This window comes from Somniosus microcephalus, chromosome 28 (genome assembly GCF_052327205.1).
Source record: "Somniosus microcephalus isolate GS21.2 chromosome 28, FLI_Smic_1.0, whole genome shotgun sequence".
NCBI classification, from domain to species: Eukaryota; Metazoa; Chordata; class Chondrichthyes; order Squaliformes; family Somniosidae; genus Somniosus; species Somniosus microcephalus.
The window spans coordinates 18,237,856-18,260,419 of record NC_141014.1 but is presented as its reverse complement, the minus strand read 5'-3'; the positions used below and the strand labels follow the sequence as shown (position 1 = coordinate 18,260,419).

The following is a 22,564-nucleotide window of genomic DNA, read 5'->3' as shown; positions in this document are numbered from 1 at the left end:
TAACAAAAGAATGAAGGTCTGCCTCGAGTGGTCGACCGGTCCAGAAATACAAAGGGCTGGGGAGCAGTCACCTTTATACTAGGACTTGTGGGAGGAGTCAGCCGAGGCATGTCCAGGCATGTACACAGTGGAATACAAACAGTGGTTTACCACAGCGGCCACCCGGCGGAAATTCAGTTTGCGCGCCCCAGAGGGAAGCGCAGCACTATGGGAGGCGCCCCGTATCCCTCTTGGGGCGCTGCAACTGAATATCGCTGCGCAACGTGCCGCAGCGCCACATGCTGCGGCACGGCGCGCTGCGGTACTGCATGCCTTCCTCCCCTTCTTAAAGGGGAGGGGCCTTGTGCAGCGCGATCGAGGATCGCGAGTGCCGGCAGAAGAGCCCGGCACCGAGGAGAAGTGCCGGGCTCTTGGAACGCAGTCGGCACTCCGCGGGGCGGGGGCTCAGGGGGCCGGGGACGGCAGCGCAGAGAGGTGCTGGCAGGCGGCCAGCAAAAAAATGGCCGCCCCGCACCTCCTTTAATTAGCGCCTCTACCGCCGCAGGTAGGCCCCCCTGAACCGGTCGCACATTGCGTCCGGCGTTAAAGCAGGGGGCGCAACTAAATATTGCGATCGGGACGCTGCGCACACCAATGACATCATCGGTGGCGGCGCAGCGCTAACGGCTAGCGCCGCCATTAGCATCCCACTGAATGTAAGCGGGAGGCGTGGCCAGTGGCTTCCGACCCACTTAGCGCCCTCTTAAGGCGCTAACGGGTGGCGCAGCCCACTGAATTTCTAGGCCTCCCTTTCTAGGCTCAGGCATCACTTGTGGTACAGGAAACTCTCGATTTACCGGCACCTAAATGACCGGAAATCTCTGTTAACCGGCAAAATTCTGGGGTTCCTGCACCTGTTAAGCAACAGGGACGCCTGGATCTTGTGGCCGGGGTTCCTGCACCTGTTGCTAAGCAACAGGGAAGCCTGGATTTGTTGCTGTGTACGGAGCTCTCGTACCTTTTACTATACCTCTCTGTAATCCGGACTTTTTGATAAACCGGCACCACGCCGGTCCCGTCGGTGCCGGATAAAAAAGAGTTTCCTGTATTTAGAATCAGAAAAATTTACAGCACAGAAGGAGGCCATTCGGCCCATCGTGCCTGTGCCAGCTGAAAAAGAGCTATCCAGCCCAATCCCGCTTTCCAACTCTTGGTACGTAGCCCTGTAGGTGAAGGCATTTCAAGTGCATATCCAAGTACTTTTTAAATGTGATGAGGGTTTCTGCCTCTACCAGCCTTTCAGGCAGTGAGTTCCAGACCCCCACCACCCTCTGGGTGAAAAAAGTTCTCCTCAACTCCCCCCTAATCCTTCTACCAATTACTTTAAATCTGTGCCCCCTGGTTATTGACCTCTCTGCTAGGGGAAATAGTTCCTTCCTACCCACTCTATCTAGGCCCCTCATAATTTTATACACCTCAATAAGGTCTCCCCTCAGCCTCCTCTGTTCCAAAGAAAACAACCCCAGACTATCCAATCTTTCCTCATAGCTAAAATTCCCCAGCCCAGGCAACATCCTTGTAAATCTCCTCTGTACCCTCTCGAGTGCAATCACATCCTTCCTGTGATGTGGTGACCAGAACTGCACGCAGTACTCTAGCTGTGACCTAACTAGTGTTTTATACAGTTCAAGCATAATCCGGACACACTCATTTATTTTTCTCCCACACATTTGACACACACAGTCACTCTTTTAAAAACATTCTATATACATTTTACATCAAATAAGCTTTTGAAATTTGCCCTATTGTCTTTCAAAACTCTGTGAAGAAAAGCTACTGTGCAGAAGCTAAAGAAAAATACTTAATCAGTGTGGCTGATTGAACTGTACTGCTGCATCCTGGGAAAATGGGTACACGTAGGCGTTCAGACTGCACAATCCAAAGTAAGCTCCCAGAGTCACAGAAATCAAAACAGAAAGAGCTGGAGACGCTCACAAAGGTCAGGCAGCATGTGTGGAGAGAGGACGATCAGAGCTAATGTTTCCAGTCCATGAGATTTGGCCAGAAACGTTAACCCTACCTTCCTCTCTCCACAGATGCTGCCTGACCCGCTGAGCTTTTCCAGCGTTTTCTGGGTTTTTTTTATTTCAGATTTCCAGCATCTGCAGTATTTTGCTTTTTCTGTCACACGAGTCACAGCTCCTGCCCAAAAAATAACAAGCTGAGCTCAGGCTTTTGGGGGAAGCTGAAGTCTTCGAGTGAAATCATTAAAAGACAATTCAGCGGATGAATGTAATCACGTTATTGTGAAAGTTGTAAATTTTCCTAACTTTTTAAAATTTTGTTTAAACGCTTGTTTTGGACATTGGAAATTTCTGTTAACTGCAGAAAAGAATGGCAAATGAAACATATTTTCAGAAAGCATTTGGAACGATTTGTAGGCAATGTTCCCCCTAACATTCAAAATTTTTGCGCATCTCGCATTTGAAAAGCCAGTCCCGGGCTGCACGGGACCTCCAGACGGCCGTGCAGATTAGCGGGAACATTGTTTAGAAACACAGAAAAATCGGAGCAGGAGTAGGCCATTCGGCCCTTCGAAATGCTCCGCCATTCAATATAATCATGGCTGATCCTCTATCTCAATACCATATTCCCGCTCTCTCCCCATACCCCTTGATGCCTTTTGTGTCTATAAATCTATCTATCTCCTTCTTAAATATATTCAGTGACTTGGCCTCCACAGCCTTCTGTGGTAGAGAATTCCACAGGTTCACCACCCTCTGAGTGAAGAGATTTCTCCTCATCTCAGTCCTAAATGTCCTACCCCGTATCCTGAGACTGTGACCTCCTCATTCTAGCCCCCCCCCCCCCCCCCAGCCAGGGGAAACATCCTCCCTGCATCCAGTCTGTCCAGCCCTGTCAGACTTTTATACGTTTCAATGAGATCCCCTCTCATTCTTCTAAACTCTAGTGAATACAGGCCTAGTCGACCCAATCTCTCCTCATACGACAGTCCTGCCGTCCCAGGAATCAGCCTGGTGAACCTTCGCTGCACTCCTCTATGGCAAGTATATCCTTTCTTAGGTAAGGAGACCAAAACTGCACACAGTACTCCAGGTTTCTAGGAACCCGATGACCAGATTACACAATCAGGGTGATGGGTTTACATCAGTAAAATCCATTATATATTAGAAACAAGTCATTTACAATGGGAATAAATGTGACCTAAAATGTGACAAAAGAAAATCGAGTTGTGTAGACAGAAAATATGCGCTGAGGTAAGTTTTTTAATATACTAAGCCATCTCCTATGGCATTGTGCACAGGGAGTCACGACCACATGAGGTAGGGGTAGAGATCAAGGGATAATTCGACTGGAATGCACAGAAGGAAGATCTTCTAAGATATTATAGATATATAATACAAAATATATACAATCTCCATTTCAAAGTCATACTTTCGCTCCTTGTTCACACAATACTTTCATTTGAAATTATTGATACTTAAAATAGCAAAAGCTGATGGCAGTTTGGGAAGTCGAGTTGGTTGGAGCCAAAGAGTTTCTCTGCAGTACAGACTGAAGAGCTGGAAGGTGCAAAACTAAAGCAGGAGACTTCAAGAGGACATAGACAGGCTGGTGGAATGGGCAGACGCTTGGCGATGAAATTTAACGCAGAAAAGTGCGAAGTGATTCATTTTGGTAGGAAGAACGAGGAGAGGCAATATAAACTAAAGGGTACAATCCTAAAGGGGGTGCATGAACAGGGAGACCTGGGGGTATATGTGCACAAACCGTTGAAGGTGGCGGGGCAGATTGAGAAAGCGGTTAAAAAAGCTTACGGGATCCTGGGCTTCATAAATAGAGGCCTGGAGTACAAAAGTGTGGAAATTATGATGAACCTTTATAAAACACTGGTTCGGCCTCTACTGGAGTATTGTGTCCAATTCTGGGCACCGCACTTTAGGAAGGATGTGAAGGCCTTAGAGAGGGTGCAGAAAGATTTACGAGAATGATTCCAGGGATGAGGGACTTCAGTTATGTGGATAGACTGGAGAAGCTGGGATTGTTCTCCTTAGAGCAGAGAAGGTTGAGAGGAGATTTGATAGAGGTGTTCAAAATCATGAGGGGTCTGGACAGAGTAGACGGAGAGAAACTGTTCCCATTGGCGGAAGGGTCGAGAACCAGAGAACACAGATTTAGGGTGGACAAATGTAAGAAATCACACAACAGCAGGTTATAGTCCAACAGCTTTATTTGAAATCACAAGCTTTCGGAGCGCTGCTCCGTCGTCAGGTGAAGTGGAGAGATGCATAAAAACACAGCTTATATAGTCAGAGAATAATGTCAGATGTTTACAGGTAATCTTTCTAACTGCCATTTATCACACCTCGGCAGAGAGATAATCACAGCAATCAAAGGTGTAAATGGTGTCCAAACAGGTCAGTCAGGAAAACATTACATCAAAGAACAATGAGGTGGGGTCACAAGGGGTCAAATGTTGCAGATGCTGGGGTCTATGAAAAACAAAAAAACAGACAAAAAACTTTTTTTTTGGCTGGAAATCACAGCAGGTCCGGCCGCATCTGTGTGGAGAGAACAAGCCAACGACGACTCGAGTCTGGATGACCCTACGTCAAGTGGGGTTACATGTAGCGTGACAACTCATCCGTTTCATCCTTGACCACAATGTCTTCACCTTCGACAACCAGTTCTTTACCCAAACACACGGAACAGCCATGGGGACCAAATTCACACCCCAATACGCAAACATCTTCATGCACAAGTTCGAGCAAGACTTCTTCGCTGCACAGGACCTCCAACCAACGTTATACACCAGATATATCGACGACATTTTCTTCCTATGGACCCACGGCGAAGAATCACTGAAAAGACTACACGATAACATCAACAAGTTCCATCCCACCATCAAACTCACCATGGACTACTCCTCAGAATCGGTTTCATTCTTGGACACACGAATCTCCATCAAAGACGGACACCTCAGCACTTCACTCTACCGCAAGCCCACGGACAACCTCACGATGCTCCACTTCTCCAGCTTCCACCCTAACCACGTTAAAGAAGCCATCCCCTATGGACAAGCCCTGCGAATACACAGGATCTGCTCAGATGAGGAGGAACGCGATGGACACCTACAGACGCTGAAAGACGCCCTCGTAAGAACGGGATATGACGCTCGACTCATCGATCGACAGTTCCAACGGGCCACAGCGAAAAATCGCATAGACCTCCTCAGAAGACAAACACGGGACACAACCAACAGAGTACCCTTCGTCGCCCAGTACTTCCCCGGAGCGGAGAAACTACGCCATGTTCTTCACAGCCTTCAACATGTCATCGATGACGACGAACACCTCGCTATGGCCATCCCCACGCCTCCACTACTCGCCTTCAAACAGCCACCTAACCTCAAACAGACCATCGTTCGCAGCAAATTACCCAGCTTTCAGGAGAACAGCGACCACGACACCACACAACCCTGCCACAGCAACCTCTGCAAGACATGCCAGATCATCAACACAGACACCATCATCACACGTGAGGACACCACCCACCAGGTACATGGTACATACTCATGTGACTTGGCCAACGTTGTCTACCTCATACGTTGCAGGAAAGGATGCCCCGGAGCATGGTACATCGGCGAAACCATGCAGACACTGCGACAACGGATGAACGGACACCGCGCAACAATCGCCAGGCAGGAATGTTCCCTCCCAGTCGGGGAACACTTCAGCAGTCAAGGACATTCAGCCTCCGATCTTCGGGTAAGCATTCTCCAAGGCGGCCTTCGAGACACACGACAACGCAAAATCGTCGAGCAGAAACTGATAGCCAAGTTCCGCACCCATGAGGACGGCCTCAACCGAGATCTTGGGTTCATGTCACGCTACATGTAACCCCACCTGACGTAGGGTCATCCAGACTCGAGTCGTCGTTGGCTTGTTCTCTCCACACAGATGCGGCAGGACCTGCTGTGATTTCCAGCCAAAAAAAATGTTTTTTGTCTTTTTTTGTTTTTCATACAGACCCCAGCATCTGCAACATTTGACCCCTTGTGACCCCACCTCATTGTTCTTTGATGTAATGTTTTCCTGACTAACCTGTTTGGACACCATTTACACCTTTGATTGCTGTAATTATCTCTCTGCCGAGTGTGATAAATGGCAGTTAGAAAGATTACCTGGAAACATCTGACAGTATTCTCTGACTATATAAGCTGTGTCTTTATGCATCTCTCCACTTCACCTGACGAAGGAGCAGCGCTCCGAAAGCTTGTGATTTCAAATAAAGCTGTTGGACTATAACCTGGTGTTGTGTGATTTCTTACATTTGTCCACCCCAGTCCAACACCGGCATCTCCACACCACAGATTTAAGGTGATTGGCAGAAGAACCAAAGGCGACATGAGGAAAAACGTTTTTACGCAGCGAGTGGTTAGGATCTGGAATGCACTGCCTGAGAGGGTGGTGGAGGCAGACTCAATCGTGGCTTTCAAAAGGGAATTGGATAAGTAGCTGAAGGAAGACAATGTGCTGGGCTACGGGGAAAGGGCGGGGGAGTGGGACTGGCTGAAGTACTCTTGCAGAGAGCCGGCATGGGCTCGACGGGCCGAATGGCCTCCTTCTGCACTGTAACCATTCTATGATCCAGTACAGCGCCACCACTCACGGAAGGGTGTAATTACAGCGTGACGCGTTTACATAGACATTTTTTTCCATTATAAATGTGGACATAGGGATTTGTAATGGACAGAGTGTGACAAAAATGTTACAACATGAAGTACGGTTTTGTCAACAGGAAGTGCACACAGCTGTAAGAATTTTTAATATATTATAGCTAGATGGATGGATATATCAAGACTAGTACCTAGCTCACATCCGTCACACTTGATTACAGATGCAAAACAATGTCAAAATGAAGAGAAAGAAAGTAAATCATTTCAGGATGACCTTGGAGAAGAGCTGGGATTTGCAACCAGCTGCCAATCTTAAGAGAGACAATCAGTCATCCTCTAGTTGACCCGAGGACCTGTTTATAGCAATTAGGGCTCAAGGCCATAAAAAGAGAAGGCTCCACCTTCGCAGCAAAATAATACATTGTGTGTTACACGATACAGTGCTCCTGCCCGTCCAAGACAGCATGTCCTCTGACTTAGCATGAGCAATGGCACAGGAGAGCTGCTAGAGTATTATATAATAGTACAGGTAGACTATCCTTTATCCGAAAACCTCGGGACCAGCCGTGTTTCGGTTTTCGGAAAATTTCGGAAGGTATTTTATAAGGCTGGGAAATTTGTCGGGGGTGGGTCGGCTGGGGGGGTCGGGGGTGGGGGTCGGCGGGAGTCGGGGTCGGCGGGGGGTCGTCGGCGGGGGTCGGGGTCGTGCGCACGACTTACGCTGACCCTCTGCTCAGCGTAAGTCGTGCGCCACTCTGGCCATGTCGTGCGCACGACTTACGCTGAACGAAAAAACCTTCGGTTTTTAGAGGGTTTCGGTTTTCGGAAGTTCGGATAAAAGGTAGTCTACCTGTATCAGGACGTATTATTTCACCCTGGTGGGGGGAGTCCAGAACAAGGGGGCATAGTCTTAAAATTAGAGCCAGGCCGTTCAGGGGTGATGTCAGGAAGCACTTCATCACACAAAGGGCAGTGGAAATCTGGAACTCTCTTCCCCCCCCCCCCAAAAATGCTGTCGAGGCTGTGGGGGGTCAATTGAAAATTTGAAAACTGAGATTTTTGTTATGTAAGGGTATTGAGGGTTATGGAATCAAGGCGGGTAGATGGAGTTAAAATACAGAGCAGCTGTAATCTAATTGAATGGCTGAACAGCCTCGAGGGGCTGAATGGCCTCCTCCTGTTCCTATGTTCCTACCAAACTGTGCACTCAAAATTATTTTGTGAATCCTGTGCTTCGATCCAGTAGTTTGGCCTGAGAGATGCCACGGACACTGGGAGTGATCTGCTTTAGACTTCACATCCCGCGGGGCGTCCCTTTTTTAATTCATTCACGGGGTGTGGGCGTCGCATCGAGGCCGGCATTTATTGCCCATCCCTAATTGCCCTCGAGAAGGTGGTGGTGAGCCGCCTTATACAGGAAACTTTGGTTTATCCGGAGGCTAACTGTCCGGAATGCTCGATCCACCGGCAAAATTCAGGAGTCGGTTCAGTAAGTTTTTTTTTCTTTTCGTTGCTTTTTTTCCACCAGTCAGGCTCTGCAAGGTCTCGCTAAAGCTGTTGCTTAGCTACAGAGACGCTTGCAAGCTACGGCCGACTGTTTAGAAGCTGTGCAACAGGGTTTGTTGCTAGATACGGAGCTCAAAAGCTCCGTATGTTTTAACATTACCGCTGGTTTGTCCGGCAGTTTTGATGGGACGGCAACAGCTCGGTCCCGTCGGTGCCGGATAGCACAAAGTTTCCTGTACAACTGAGTGGCTTGCTCGGACATTTCAGAGGGCAGTTAAGAGTCAACCACATTGCTGTGGGTCTGGAGTCACATATAGGCCAGACCGGGTAAGGGCGGCAGATTTCCTCCCCTAAAGGGCATTAGTGAACCAGATGGGATTTTATGACGATCCGGTAGTTTCATGGTCACCGTTACTGGTACTAGCTTTTTAATTCCAGAATTATTTAATTAATTGAATTTAAATTCCCCAGCTGCCGTGGTGGGATTTGAACTCACGCCCTGGACCATCAGTCCAGACCTCTGGATTACTAGTCCAGTACGCTCCCGTACCCTCAGTCCACTAAGAGTGCCGAGTGGGTTTGGTTGGTTGGTAGTGCCGTGATCAGCTCCGCTGGTGACTGATTTGAGCCTCTTTGCTCGCAGTGTGTTCACAGGGTTTACACCAGTAAAATCATCAGCAGTGACCGCGATCTTCTGGCCGTCGTGTTCTTCGGGACTCAGAAGCACAAGAACTCTGTTGACTTCAAGCATGTTTACGTCCTCCATGACTTGGACACGCCAGGCAAGTTGGTCTACCAGATCCGGTGTGCGCCTGTTTAAACCCGGTGTGGGGCATCTCCCTCCGGCACTCATGCTTGGGACCTTGCTGTGCGCAAATTGGCGGCCGTGTTTCCTACATTACAATTTGCGCACAGCAAGGTCCCACAACCAGCAATGTGATAACGACCGGCTGATGTGTTTTGGTGATGTCGGTTGAGGAATAAATATCAGCCAGGAGATGCTTCAAAAGTAATTCATTGGCTTTAAAGCGCTTTGGGACATCCTGAGGTCGTGAAAGGTGCTGGAGAAACACAATTGTTCCTTTCTTTCTTTTGTACTCTGCACATTTACCCACCCACTCCTCACACCTCTTCAACCCATTTCCCTCATCTACGGGAAACTTTGGTTTATCCGGAGGTTGTATGTCCGGAAACCTCGATCTAACGGCAGAAATCAGCAGCCGTTTTGGTTAGGTTTTTTTTCTTCTAGCATTTTTTTTTTTTAACAGTCAGGCCCTGGAAAGCGTCTCTGTAGCTTAGCAACAGCTTCAGAGACACTTCCAAGGTACGGGCCGAGTGTTTACAAGCTGTTGCTAAGCAACAGTGTTGTCCGATACGGAGATGAAAACCTCCGTATCCTTCAACATTAGCGCTGGTCTATCCGGAAGTTTTGATAGATCGGCAGCAGCTCGGTCCCGTCGGTGCCGGATATCGCGAAGTTTCCTGTACCTGTCCAATCCATCTTGAGCGTTGACGCAGTTTCTGCCTCAACCACGAAACCTGAAAATGAATTCCAACATCCACAACCTCACAACTCTCTGGGAGGTTATTTTGGCCACAGGGTGTAAATGGGCGCAGTGCCGATCAAACTAGCCTGTTTGAAGGCCTGGTTTTAGCTCGCAATTTTGGTCCTAATTGCTGATGACCATAATTTGAACTTGCCTGGAGGAGCTAAACAGACACCCTGCAGGTTTGGCACTCGAGCGCTGATTAGGCGCTATTTTCGTGGAGCGGTACATGTGGGCTCCTCGCGCCCACTTCCACTGAAGGTGTGGAGTGCTCCAGCTGGCACACCGGCACGTTGCAGGATGGCTCAGGGACCGAGGGAGAGGGCGCACAGGTTCTCGGACGCAGCACGGGAGGTCCTGGTGGAGGAGGTCCAGAGCAGGAGGAATGCCCTGCAGTGTTCCCCCTAATTTTAAATATGTATGCGGGGTTCCTTTAACGGAGAAATTTCACATTGGAAAAGCCGGTCCACGGCAGGGGGGGGGGAACGTTGATGCCCTGTACCTGCGGGGGGGGGGGGGGGGAGGACGCTACCTCGCCCTCCTGTCCCTCCTGCAGCAGCTGCCACTGCTCTGCCTGGCCTCATCTCCTCCTCCCAGTCCTCGTCCAGACCAAGGGGGACCCCTAGCAAGATGCCGGTGACCAAGCCCTCCCTTTCTCCTGGTGACTCCTATAAGGTGTCCAATAAGGTGGAGTAGCGCAGCACTCACTCTTTTTAGGTGAAGTCCTCATAATTTCGGTAATAAATGTTGCTCGAGCATTGGTAAAGCGTCCCAGAAAGTCCCCCGATGTATTTGAGGTCCTCTTCACAGCTCCAGCAGCAATGTTCATGAAATGGTGAGTACCCCTTTAAGTGGTGAGTACCTCTTTAAGTGGTGCGTACCCCTTTAAGTGGTGAGTACCCCTTTAAGTAGCGCTTGAAATCGACATCCACGCCATATTTACTCCCATTCAGCTGGTCGCTGTTAGGAGCGGGCGTTAGTTGAAGCGCTAGCCACCAAAATGCCGTGCAGCCTCTTTGATGAGCGCCAGCGGGCATTTTAAGTGGCAATCAGCTGTTTTACAAGCCTCCGCGCAACCCTTCGTAGCACTGACTTAAACTCCTTTACCAAGGTGGCGTCTTGCGCTAAATGCGGGCTAATCCGGCCGTTTCAGCTTAAAACCCCATCTTGGCCACCTCTTTAATGCCTAAAGTATTCGGCGAAAATCACCCCCAACTGCGCGAAGAGGTTTCACCTGCCCTCTGTTTTAAATCTCTTACATTTAATCGTTCAAAGACCCATCAGCAATTGGGAATAGTCTGCTTCTGTCTATCCTGTCCCATCTTCATAATTATAAATACTTCTATCATATTGCTCCACAATCTGTTGTTTTAACGAAAAATTTTCAAGTCTTCATATTTGTATTTCCTCATATCAGATTGATAGACATTGGCATCTGCAGTGAAAGAATAACGATTGGTAACATTATGCAAGTTTATTGAGTGTCAGTGCAGTTAATGTGAGGGATAAAACCCTATTGATCTATGTTACACTGTAGCAATGATCAAATGAATATAATAAGTGTCCATATATCTGTATATATTATTTTAAAAAATTCTTGAGTATGCTTGCATTTCTTGTCCAACTTGGTGTTGGCACGATTTTTGGTCATGCTTTTATGTCAAGATTTAATATCTAACAGCCTATGTAACCATTTAGAATGAAAATCCTATATGTAAACAGTGGCCTGTAACAATGTATTTGAGAGCTCTGGCCAGGAGGTGGTGCTGTGGAGCAAGTTTCTGAAGTCTCTCTCCCAACTCCGTCGCCATCTTGTATTTATAAAAAAGAACTTGCATTCAGCACTGTGGGCCATTTACCGGTGTGGATATTACAGATTGATGTTATTAACTGAATCCATCTCTCTGGACGCAGGTGCTAAGCGAGTGCTGGAACTGGACCAGTATCAGGGGGAGAAGGGGTACAAGTCCTTCAGGGAGAGCCTAGGCCACAGCCCCGATGGCTCATTGGGTGAGGCGCTCTGGGTCTGCTCCAATCTCTTCAGTGACGTCAGGCTCAAAATGAGCCACAAGCGCATCATGCTGTTCACCAACAACGACGAGCCTCATGCCAAAGACAGCTCCAAAGCGCGAATGGCCAGAACAAAGGCCAGCGATCTCCGAGAGACAGGTAGGCGGGCTGCTGCCGTCAGAGAGCATTGCTGCACGTTTGTCAGTGACTGACTGGCTGATGTGAAATGTGGTATTCATGTCTGTGTGTCTCTGCCAGCACAACAACAACGTGCATTTATATAGCGCCTTTAAAGTAGTAAAACGTCCCAAGGCGCTTCACAGGAGCGATTATCAAACAAAATTTTGACACCGACCCTCATAAGGAGATGTTGGGGCGGGTGACCAAAAGCTTGGTCAAAGAGGTAGGTTTTAAGAAGTCTTAAAGGAGGAGAGAGAGGCGGAGAGGTTTAGGGAGGGAATTCCACAGCTTAGAGCCCAGGCAGCTGAAGGCACGGCCGCCAATGGTGGAGTGAAGAAAATCGGGGATGTGCAAGATGCCAGAATTGGAGGAGCGCAGAGATCTCGGAGGGTTGTAGGGCTGGAGGAGGTTACAGAGATGGGAAGGGGCGAGGCCATGGAGGGATTTGACTAGATTGGTAGTGCTTAAATCTAGACCGTGCAGCAGTCCTTTGCGTTGGAGCTTCATCCAAGATTCTACCCGAAAGGGCTGTGGCTGCTGAGTCGTTGAGCATATTCAAGACCGAGATCGCTAGAATTTTAGACTCTAGGGGAATCGAGGGTTATGGGGATCGGGCGGGAAAGTGGAGTTGAGGTCGAAGATCAGCCATAATGTTACAGGAAACTTTCGATTAACCGGAAATGTCGGTTAACCGGCAAAATTCAGGAGTAGGTTCAGGTAACTTTTATTACTTGCCTTCCTCCATGTGTTGCTGTGCAAGGGTGTGGCTGCAGCTGTTGCTAAGCTACAGAGACGCTTGCAACTTGTGGCCATTGTTTTGAACCTGTTGCTAAGCAACAGGGTTTGTTGCTTTATACGGAGCTCTCAGCTCTCCGTATCTTTTACTATAGCTTTCGGTTATCCGGAATTTTTGATGAACCGGCACCACGTCGGTCCCGTCCGTGCCGGATAAAAAAAAGTTTCCTGTATTGAATGGCGGAGCAGGCTCGAGGGGCCGTATGGCCGACTCCTGCTCCTAATTCGTAGTGTTCTTATTCCCTTCACTGCTTTGACTGTCTTGACTCACGTGTGAAGAATGGTCCTTCAGGCGTGTCCATGAAGCGTTTCCCCAGCATGGGTTGGTGACCTACCAACATATGAAACTGACGGGAAGCAAGAGACCAGCCGGTCCATTAAGCCTAGTCATGATGGCTGGAGTATCGCAACTAAACAGTTCCTCCTCTCTTCCCCTCCGCTCCCCTCCCCGCCCCCCCACGCAGCCATGCAATCTCAAAGGCAAAAAAACAGACAAAACCCAGGGCCAATAAAGGAAAATTCCTCTCCCACCCCCTCAGGTGATCACACGGACCAAGTGTTTATCTATAAAGACACTTACTTTCTACATCGGGGTTCTCAAAATCTTTGCTTTCGACACATGTTAGAAAAATTCCACTGACAAGTATTTTTTCCTGTATTAAAATTAGTTACTGGTTATGAATAGCTCTATTACACCTGATGTAAAGAAGCATTTGTTAAGTCCCAAATTTACAAAAGCACAATACTGCGGATGCTGGAGATCTGAAATAAAAACAGAAAATGCTGGAAGTACTCAGCAGGTCAGGCAGCATCTGCAGAGAGAGAAGCAGTGTTAATGTTTCAGTTCTGACACAAGGTCATCGACCTGAGACGTTAACTCTCTCTCTCTCTCTCTCTCTCTCTCTCAACGGATGTTGCCTGACCTGCTGAGCATTTCCTGTTTTTATCTTAAATTTACATTATGTGCCCATTTGCTGCTCCAGGTCTGCTCCACCCCATCGGGACATGAACCAGGGGCAGCAGGTGCCGCGCTCACTGCAGGCTCGGTTTGTGCACACTCGGTCAGACTGGACTAAAATTCCAGGTCCTCCACCTCCATCTCGGACACAGAACTTCCCTCTTATTTCGATCCCAAACCCCAACACGGCGGTGAAAGCCAGCGACTTGAATTAACAGCGCCAGCAATGGTGGAGGCAGATGGCACATGAGAGAAATGGAGAAATAAACAGGGCCCTGAGCGACTTTACCCCCCCCGACAAAGGCAGCCCCCCTCTTTCCTCCTCCCCAACCCTTTCACAAATAGCCGGCGCTATCTCAAAGAACACGAGCACCCAGACTCGGTCTGTCCGTCCGTCAGAGAAGCACACGGTGAGTATAAAGCCCCGAGTCTGAAGTACGAGGAAAATCGTGATAATGCCTTCAGTCATTTTATTAACTCAGGCTGAAGACATTAAAGGAGTCACACCGGATCCCGATTATTACGGCCTTGCCGCAGGCCCAGAGACTGGAAAGTTTCTTCCTTCCCCTCCCCCCCCCCCCCCCCCCGGCCCCCGGCCATGTGGCGCACATGCACTCTCCATTGATGGCGCTCTTTTCAATCGCGCGAGCGGCTTCCAACTGACACAGGACAGCTCCACACGAGGGGCAAGAAAAGGGTTGAAAGGAAGGCTCGCGCTACCTTGACCCACGCGACGGCGGACTAACTCGCGGATTTCCCCGCCCCCAACTCTGGTTTTAATCCTCCCCGGAGGAGAAGTTATAACTTCCTACTATTTTATTTAATAGTTAAAAGCGGCGAGAGATTTTTAAACGTGGAAGCAATCAGGGCTGGATCAAAAAAAAAACTTAGCAAGATAAATACTGCTGTAAAGGTCAGTGACACGCAAAGGGATTTGTCTAAATGTTCAAATAGTGTCCAACATTACATTACAACAGTGACTACACTTCAAAAGTAGTTCTATTTAATAGCTATTACAGAGACGTGGTTGCAGAGTGACCAAGGTTAGGAACTAAATATTCCAGGATATTCGACTTTTAGAAGAGACAGGCAGAATGGAAAGGGAGGAGGGGTAACCCTAATAATAAAGGAGGGATTAAAGACAGTAGAGAGAAAGGATCTTAGCTCAGAAAAACAAAATATAGAATCAGTTTGGGTGGAGCTAAGAAACAACAACGGGCAGAAAACACTAGTGGGAATAGTCTATAGGCCCCCTAACAGTAGTTGTAGTGTCGGGCAGAGTATAAATCATGAAATTATTAGAGATGCATGCAACAGGGGTAATACAGTAATCATGGAGGACTTTAACTTTCATATAGACTAGGCAAACCAAATTTGCAGTAATAGTGCAGAGAAAGAGTTCATGGAATGCATTCAAGGTAGTTTTCTAGATCAGTATGTCAAGTAACCTACTAGGGAATTGGCTATTTTAGATCTAATATTGTGCAATGAGACAGGGTTAATTAATAAGCTTGTAGTAAAGGAGCCTCTAGGGAACAGTGATCATAATATGATAGAATTTTATGTTGCGTTTGAGAGTGATTTAGTTAAGTCCGAAACTAGGTCCTAAATCTGAACAAAGCAAACTACATAGGTATGAGAGGTGAGTTGGCTAAGGTAGGTGGGGAAACCAAATTAAAAGATATGACAGCAGAAAAGCAATGACAAACATTTAAAGAAATAATTCATAATTCGCAATTAATATACATCCCCTTAAGGAATAAAAACACCACGGGGAAAATGGTCTACCCGTGGCTAAAATTAAAGATAGTATTAGATTAAAGGAAGAGGCCTATAATGTTGCCAAAAAGAGGAGTAAGCCTGAGGATTGGGGGGAATTTTAGAATTCAGCAAAGGCGGTCCAAGAAATTGATAAAGAGACATAAGTACAGACTGTAAAAGTTTCTATAAGTATGTAAGATGGAAAAGATTAGTGAAAGTAAATGTGGGTCCCTTACAGGCTGAGACAGGAGAAATTATAATGGGGAATAAGGAAATGGCAGAGAAATTAAACAAATACTTTGTGTCTGTCTTCATGGAAGAAGACGCAAAAAACATTCCGGAAATAGTGGAGAACCAAGGGTCTAGCGAGAATGAGGAACTGAAAGAAATTAGTATTAGTAAGGAAATAGTACTAGAGAAATTAATGGGACTGAAAGCCGATAAATCCCCTGGACCTGATGGCCTACATCCTAGGGTTTTAAAAGAGGTGACTATCTTCCAAAATTCCATAGATTCTAGAACGGTTCCTGCAGATTGGAAGGTAGCAAATGTAACCCCACTATTTCAGAAAGGGGGGAGAGAGAAAACGGGGAACTACAGACCAGTTAGCCTGCCATCAACAGTAGGGAAAATGCTAGAATCTATTATTAAGGACGTGGTAACAGGGCACTTAGAAAGTAAGAATAGGATTGGGCAGAGTTAACACGGATTTATGAAAGGGAAATCGTGTTTGACAAATCTGTTACAGTTTTTTGAGGTTGTAATTAGCAGGATAGTTAAGGGGGAACCAGTGGATGTGGTGTATTTGGATTTTCAGAAGGCATTCGATAAGGTGCCACACAAGAGGTTATTAAATAAAATTAGGGCTCATGAGGTTGGGGGTAATGTACTAACATGGATTGAGGATTGGTTAACGGACAGAAAACAGAGAGTAGGAATAAACGGGTCATTGTCGGGTTGGTAGGCTGTAACTAGTGGGGTACCACAAGGATCAGTGCCTGGGCCCCAGATATTCACAATCTACAGCAATGATTTGGATGAGGGGACCAAATGTAATATATCCAAGTTTGCTGATGATCCAAAACTAGGTGAGAATGTAAGTTGTGAGGAGGATGCAAGGAGGCTGCAAGGGGATATAGACAGGTTAAGCGAGTGGGCAAGAACATGGCAAATTGAATATAATGTGGATAAATGTCAAGTTATCTACTTTGGTAGGAAAAATATAAAATCAGAGTATTTTTTGAATGGTGCGAGATTGGGAAATGTTGGTGTTCGGAGGGACCTGGATGTCCTTGTACACAAATCACTGAAAGTTAACATGCAGGTACAGCAAGCAATTAGGAAAGCAAATGGTATGTTGGCCTTTATTACAAGAGGATTTGAGTACAAGAGTAAAGACGTCTTACTGCAATTATATAGGGCCCTGGTGAGACCACACCTGGAGTATTGTGTACAGTTTTGGTCTCCTTACCTAAGGAAGGATATACTTGCTGTAGAGGGAGTGCAACGAAGGTTCACCAGACTGGTTCCTGGGATGGGGGGATTGTCCTATGAGGAGAGATTGAGTAGACTAGGCCGATATTCTCTGGAGTTTAGAAGAATGAGAGGTGATCTCATTGAAACATACTAGTTTCTTACAGGGCTTGACAGGGTAGCTGCAGGGAGGATGTTTCCCCTGGCTGGGGAGTCTAGAACCAGGGGTCACAGTCTCAGAATAAGGGGTCAGCCATTTAGGACTGAGATGAGGAGAAATTTCTTCACACAGAGGGTGGTGAATCTTTGGAATTCTCTACCCCAGAGGGCTGTGGAGGCTCAGTCGTTGAGTATATTCAAGACAGAGATCGATAGATTTTTGGATACTAAGGGAATCAAGGGATATGGGGATAGTGCAGGAAAGTGGAGATGAGGTAGAAGATCAGCCATGATCTTATTGAATGGCAGAGCAGGCTCGATGGGCCGAACGGCCGACTCCTGCTCCTATTTCTTATGTTCTTGATGGCTGTAAAACGCTTTGGGATATCCTGAGGTCATGAAAGGCGCTATATAAATGCAAGTTCTTTCTTTTCTTTAACAACAGTGCATGCACTGCCATTGTATCGCTGAGACGATTCTATTTGTCTCAATATACAGGGGAGACTACTGGTGTTAATGCCATAATCATCAGCAGTCCCCCTGTGTATTGATGGGACAAACCAACTGGCGGGCCCCCTGAAATCTTCTCACGGACCCTCAGTTGAGAACCCCGTTCTCTGTGATGCAATCTCTGCTCCAGCTCCCTCTTGAAGGATCTGAGAAGAAATGGAGAGAAAATGACAAACTTTTTTCATGAAGAGATATACCTATTGAGTAATAAAAGAAATAGCGTTGCTCTCTGCTGCTCTATTGTGACTGGAGTGTCTTTGCCGGTGTCCGTGTCTGTGTGCAGGTATCATCCTTGACCTAATGCATCTGAGGAAGCCTGGGGGGTTTGACATCTCTCTCTTCTACCGCGACATCGTCAGCGTGTCGGAGGACGAAGATACAACCGTGAAGGTCGAGGAGTCGGCCAAGTTGGATGACCTGCTCCGGAAGGTCTGGGCCAAGGACTTCAAGAAAAGGGCTGTTATGAGGTCAGCAAGCACAAGAATAGCACGGTGTCCCCTGGGTCCTAAAACAGTCCCTCGTGACCCACTTCCCGTTACCTGCGGACCATGGCGGGCTGTGTCATTGTACATTGTATAGAATGCCCCTACCCCGGGGACTGTGTCACTGATTGTATAGAATGCCCCTACCCCAGGGACTGTGTCACTGATTGTATAGAATGCTCCTACCCCAGGGACTGTGTCACTGATTGTATAGAATGCCCCTACCCCAGGGACTGTGTCACTGATTGTATAGAATGTCCCTACCCCAGGGACTGTGTCACTGATTGTATAGATTGCCCCTACCCCAGGGACTGTGTCACTGATTGTATAGAATGCCCCTTCCCCAGGGACTGTGTCACTGATTGTATAGAATGCCCCTACCCCAGGGACTGTGTCACTGATTGTATAGAATGCCCCTACCCCAGGGACTGTGTCACTGATTGTATAGAATGCCCCTACCCCGGGGACTGTGTCACTGATTGTATAGAATGCCCCTACCCCAGGGACTGTGTCACTGATTGTATAGAATGCCCCTACCCCAGGGACTGTGTCACTGATTGTATAGAATGCCCCTACCCCAGGGACTGTGTCACTGATTGTATAGAATGCCCCTACCCCAGGGACTGTGTCACTGATTGTATAGAATGCCCCTACCCCAGGGACTGTGTCACTGATTGTATAGAATGCCCCTACCCCAGGGACTGTGTCACTGATTGTATAGAATGCCCCTACCCCAGGGACTGTGTCACTGATTGTATAGAATGCCCCTACCCCGGGGACTGTGTCACTGATTGTATAGAATGCCCCTACCCCAGGGACTGTGTCACTGATTGTATAGAATGCCCCTACCCCAGGGACTGTGTCACTGATTGTATAGAATGCCCCTACCCCAGGGACTGTGTCACTGATTGTATAGAATGCCCCTACCCCAGGGACTGTGTCACTGATTGTATAGAATGCCTCTACCCCAGGGGACTGTGTCACTGATTGTATAGAATGTCCCTACCCCGGGGACTGTGTCACTGATTGTATAGAATGCCCCTACCCCGGGGACTGTGTCACTGATTGTATAGAATGCCCCTACCCCAGGGACTGTGTCACTGATTGTATAGAATGCCCCTACCCCAGGGACTGTGTCACTGATTGTATAGAATGCCCCTACCCCGGGGACTGTGTCACTGATTGTATAGAATGCCCCTACCCCAGGGACTGTGTCACTGATTGTATAGAATGCCCCTACCCCGGGGACTGTGTCACTGATTGTATAGAATGCCCCTACCCCAGGGACTGTGTCACTGATTGTATAGAATGCCCCTACCCCAGGGACTGTGTCACTGATTGTATAGAATGCCCTACCCCAGGGACTGTGTCACTGATTGTATAGAATGCCCCTACCCCGGGGACTGTGTCACTGATTGTATAGAATGTCCCTACCCCAGGGACTGTGTCACTGATTGTATAGAATGCCCCTACCCCAGGGACTGTGTCACTGATTGTATAGAATGCCCCTACCCCGGGGACTGTGTCACTGATTGTATAGAATGCCCCTACCCCAGGGACTGTGTCACTGATTGTATAGAATGCCCCTACCCCGGGGACTGTGTCACTGATTGTATAGAATGCCCCTACCCCAGGGACTGTGTCACTGATTGTATAGAATGCCCCTACCCCGGGGACTGTGTCACTGATTGTATAGAATGCCCCTACCCCAGGGACTGTGTCACTGATTGTATAGAATGCCCCTACCCCAGGGACTGTGTCACTGATTGTACAGAATGCCCCTACCCCGGGGACTGTGTCACTGATTGTATAGAATGCCCCTACCCCAGGGACTGTGTCACTGATTGTATAGAATGCCCCTACCCCAGGGACTGTGTCACTGATTGTATAGAATGCCCCTACCCCAGGGACTGTGTCACTGATTGTATAGAATGCCCCTACCCCGGGGACTGTGTCACTGATTGTATAGAATGCCCCTACCCCGGGGACTGTGTCACTGATTGTATAGAATGCCCCTACCCCAGGGACTGTGTCACTGATTGTATAGAATGCCCCTACCCCAGGGACTGTGTCACTGATTGTATAGAATGCCCCTACCCCAGGGACTGTGTCACTGATTGTATAGAATGCCCCTACCCCAGGGACTGTGTCACTGATTGTATAGAATGCCCCTACCCCAGGGACTGTGTCACTGATTGTATAGAATGTCCCTACCCCGGGGACTGTGTCACTGATTGTATAGAATGTCCCTACCCCGGGGACTGTGTCACTGATTGTATAGAATGCCCCTACCCCAGGGACTGTGTCACTGATTGTATAGAATGTCCCTACCCCGGGGACTGTGTCACTGATTGTATAGAATGCCCCTACCCCAGGGACTGTGTCACTGATTGTATAGAATGCCCCTACCCCAGGGACTGTGTCACTGATTGTATAGAATGCCCCTACCCCAGGGACTGTGTCACTGATTGTATAGAATGCCCCTACCCCAGGGACTGTGTCACTGATTGTATAGAATGCCCCTACCCCAGGGACTGTGTCACTGATTGTATAGAATGCCCCTACCCCAGGGACTGTGTCACTGATTGTATAGAATGCCCCTACCCCAGGGACTGTGTCACTGATTGTATAGAATGCCCCTACCCCAGGGACTGTGTCACTGATTGTATAGAATGCCCCTACCCCAGGGACTGTGTCACTGATTGTATAGAATGCCCCTACCCCAGGGACTGTGTCACTGATTGTATAGAATGCCCCTACCCCAGGGACTGTGTCACTGATTGTATAGAATGCCCCTACCCCAGGGACTGTGTCACTGATTGTATAGAATGCCCCTACCCCGGGACTGTGTCACTGATTGTATAGAATGCCCCTACCCCAGGGACTGTGTCACTGATTGTATAGAATGCCCCTACCCCAGGGACTGTGTCACTGATTGTATAGAATGCCCCTACCCCGGGGACTGTGTCACTGATTGTATAGAATGCCCCTACCCCAGGGACTGTGTCACTGATTGTATAGAGTGCCCCTACCCCGGGGACTGTGTCACTGATTGTATAGAATGCCCCTACCCCAGGGACTGTGTCACTGATTGTATAGAATGCCCCTACCCCAGGGGACTGTGTCACTGATTGTATAGAATGCCCCTACCCCAGGGACTGTGTCACTGATTGTATAGAATGCCCCTACCCCAGGGAAACGTTTCCCAGTACCTGCGGACCATGGCATACTTGTGAGCTGATATTTACAATCTGCTCATTGATGCAGTATCGTTCGCTGAGGCTCAGTGCTGTTTCCTGGCGGCTTTTCAGCGGCAAGTTCATCACAGCCGCTGTTGGGCAAGGGCATGGGTCCCGTTTCAGTAGAATAGAAAGATTTGTATTTACATGGATCCTCATCATGTCTCAGAAAGGATGAACAGGCTGGGTCTCTTTTCTTTTGAAAAGAGATGGCTGAGGGGTGACTTAATAGAGGTCTACAAAATTATGAAACAGTGAGAATGTTATCACCTGTGGGGAAGAACATAACTAGAGGCCATCAATATGAGATAGCCACCAAGAAATCCAATAGGGAATTCAGAAGAAACTTCTTTACCCAGAGAGTGGTGAGAATCGCTACCACAGGGAGTGGTTGAAGCGAATAGTGTCGATGCATTTAAGGGGCGGCTGGACAAGCATATGAGGGAGAAGGGAATAGAGGGTTACGCTGATAGATTTAGATGAGGAAAGACGGGAGGAGGCTCGAGTGGAGCATAAATGCTAGCATGGACTGGTTGGGCCGAATGGCCTGTTTCTGTGCTGCATATTCTATGTAATCCTGTGTAGAAACATCACAAAGTGCTTCATATGCATTGAATTTACTTTGAAAAGCAGTGACTGTCATATTGGCAAATGTGGCAGCTATTTTCTACACGAGCCCCCACCGTGAGATGAATGACCAGTTCTGTTTTTGCTGGTTAATTAAAGGACGAATGTTGGCCGGGCCTCCCGGAGAGCTTCCCTGCTCTTCATACGGCGCCATGGGGATCTTTTACATCCAACTGATCAGGCAGGCGGGGTCTCAGTTTAACCTCTCGTCCCTAAGCTGTCACCTTCTTCAAGCACTTGCTGTGCAGCAGCCTGTGTCCTGTTCCGCCCCGCTAACGTTTCTCTGCTGTATCCATGATTGATTGCTTCTGATGTCCTGTTTTTTTGCCCCAGGCTGAACCTGAAGCTGGGAGAAGGCCTGGAACTTTCCATCGGAATTTACAATCTCATCCGGAGCGCCAGGAAACCCAGCGCCATCCGCCTCTACCGAGAAACCAACGAGCCAGTCAAAACCAAAACCCGCTGGTTTAACGGGGAGACTGGCAGCCTGCTGCTGCCCAGCGACACCAAGAAGGCCCAGGTAATGGATAGTGAACCTTGACCGTGCTGAGCTAAAAACATCAACTCCGCCTTACCAAAGGCAAGATAACTGCGGGTGCTGCAAATCTGAAACGTAAACAGAAAACGCCGGGCACACT

At 48.1% G+C, this 22,564-nt stretch overlaps 1 protein-coding gene across 2 annotated transcripts in view; it reads left to right on the top strand.

Annotated features, from left to right (window-relative positions):
- xrcc6 (X-ray repair cross complementing 6) overlaps window positions 1-22,564 on the top strand; it is a 52,548-nt gene that overhangs the window by 6,037 nt on the left and 23,947 nt on the right. For both annotated transcript variants that reach the window (XM_085969571.1, XM_085969570.1), the window contains exons 4-7: window positions 8,829-8,967; window positions 11,647-11,901; window positions 17,862-18,045; window positions 22,260-22,446. In XM_085969571.1, the coding sequence (XP_085825697.1) occupies window positions 8,829-8,967; window positions 11,647-11,901; window positions 17,862-18,045; window positions 22,260-22,446 (765 nt within the window). The remainder of the gene's footprint in view (window positions 1-8,828; window positions 8,968-11,646; window positions 11,902-17,861; window positions 18,046-22,259; window positions 22,447-22,564) is intronic.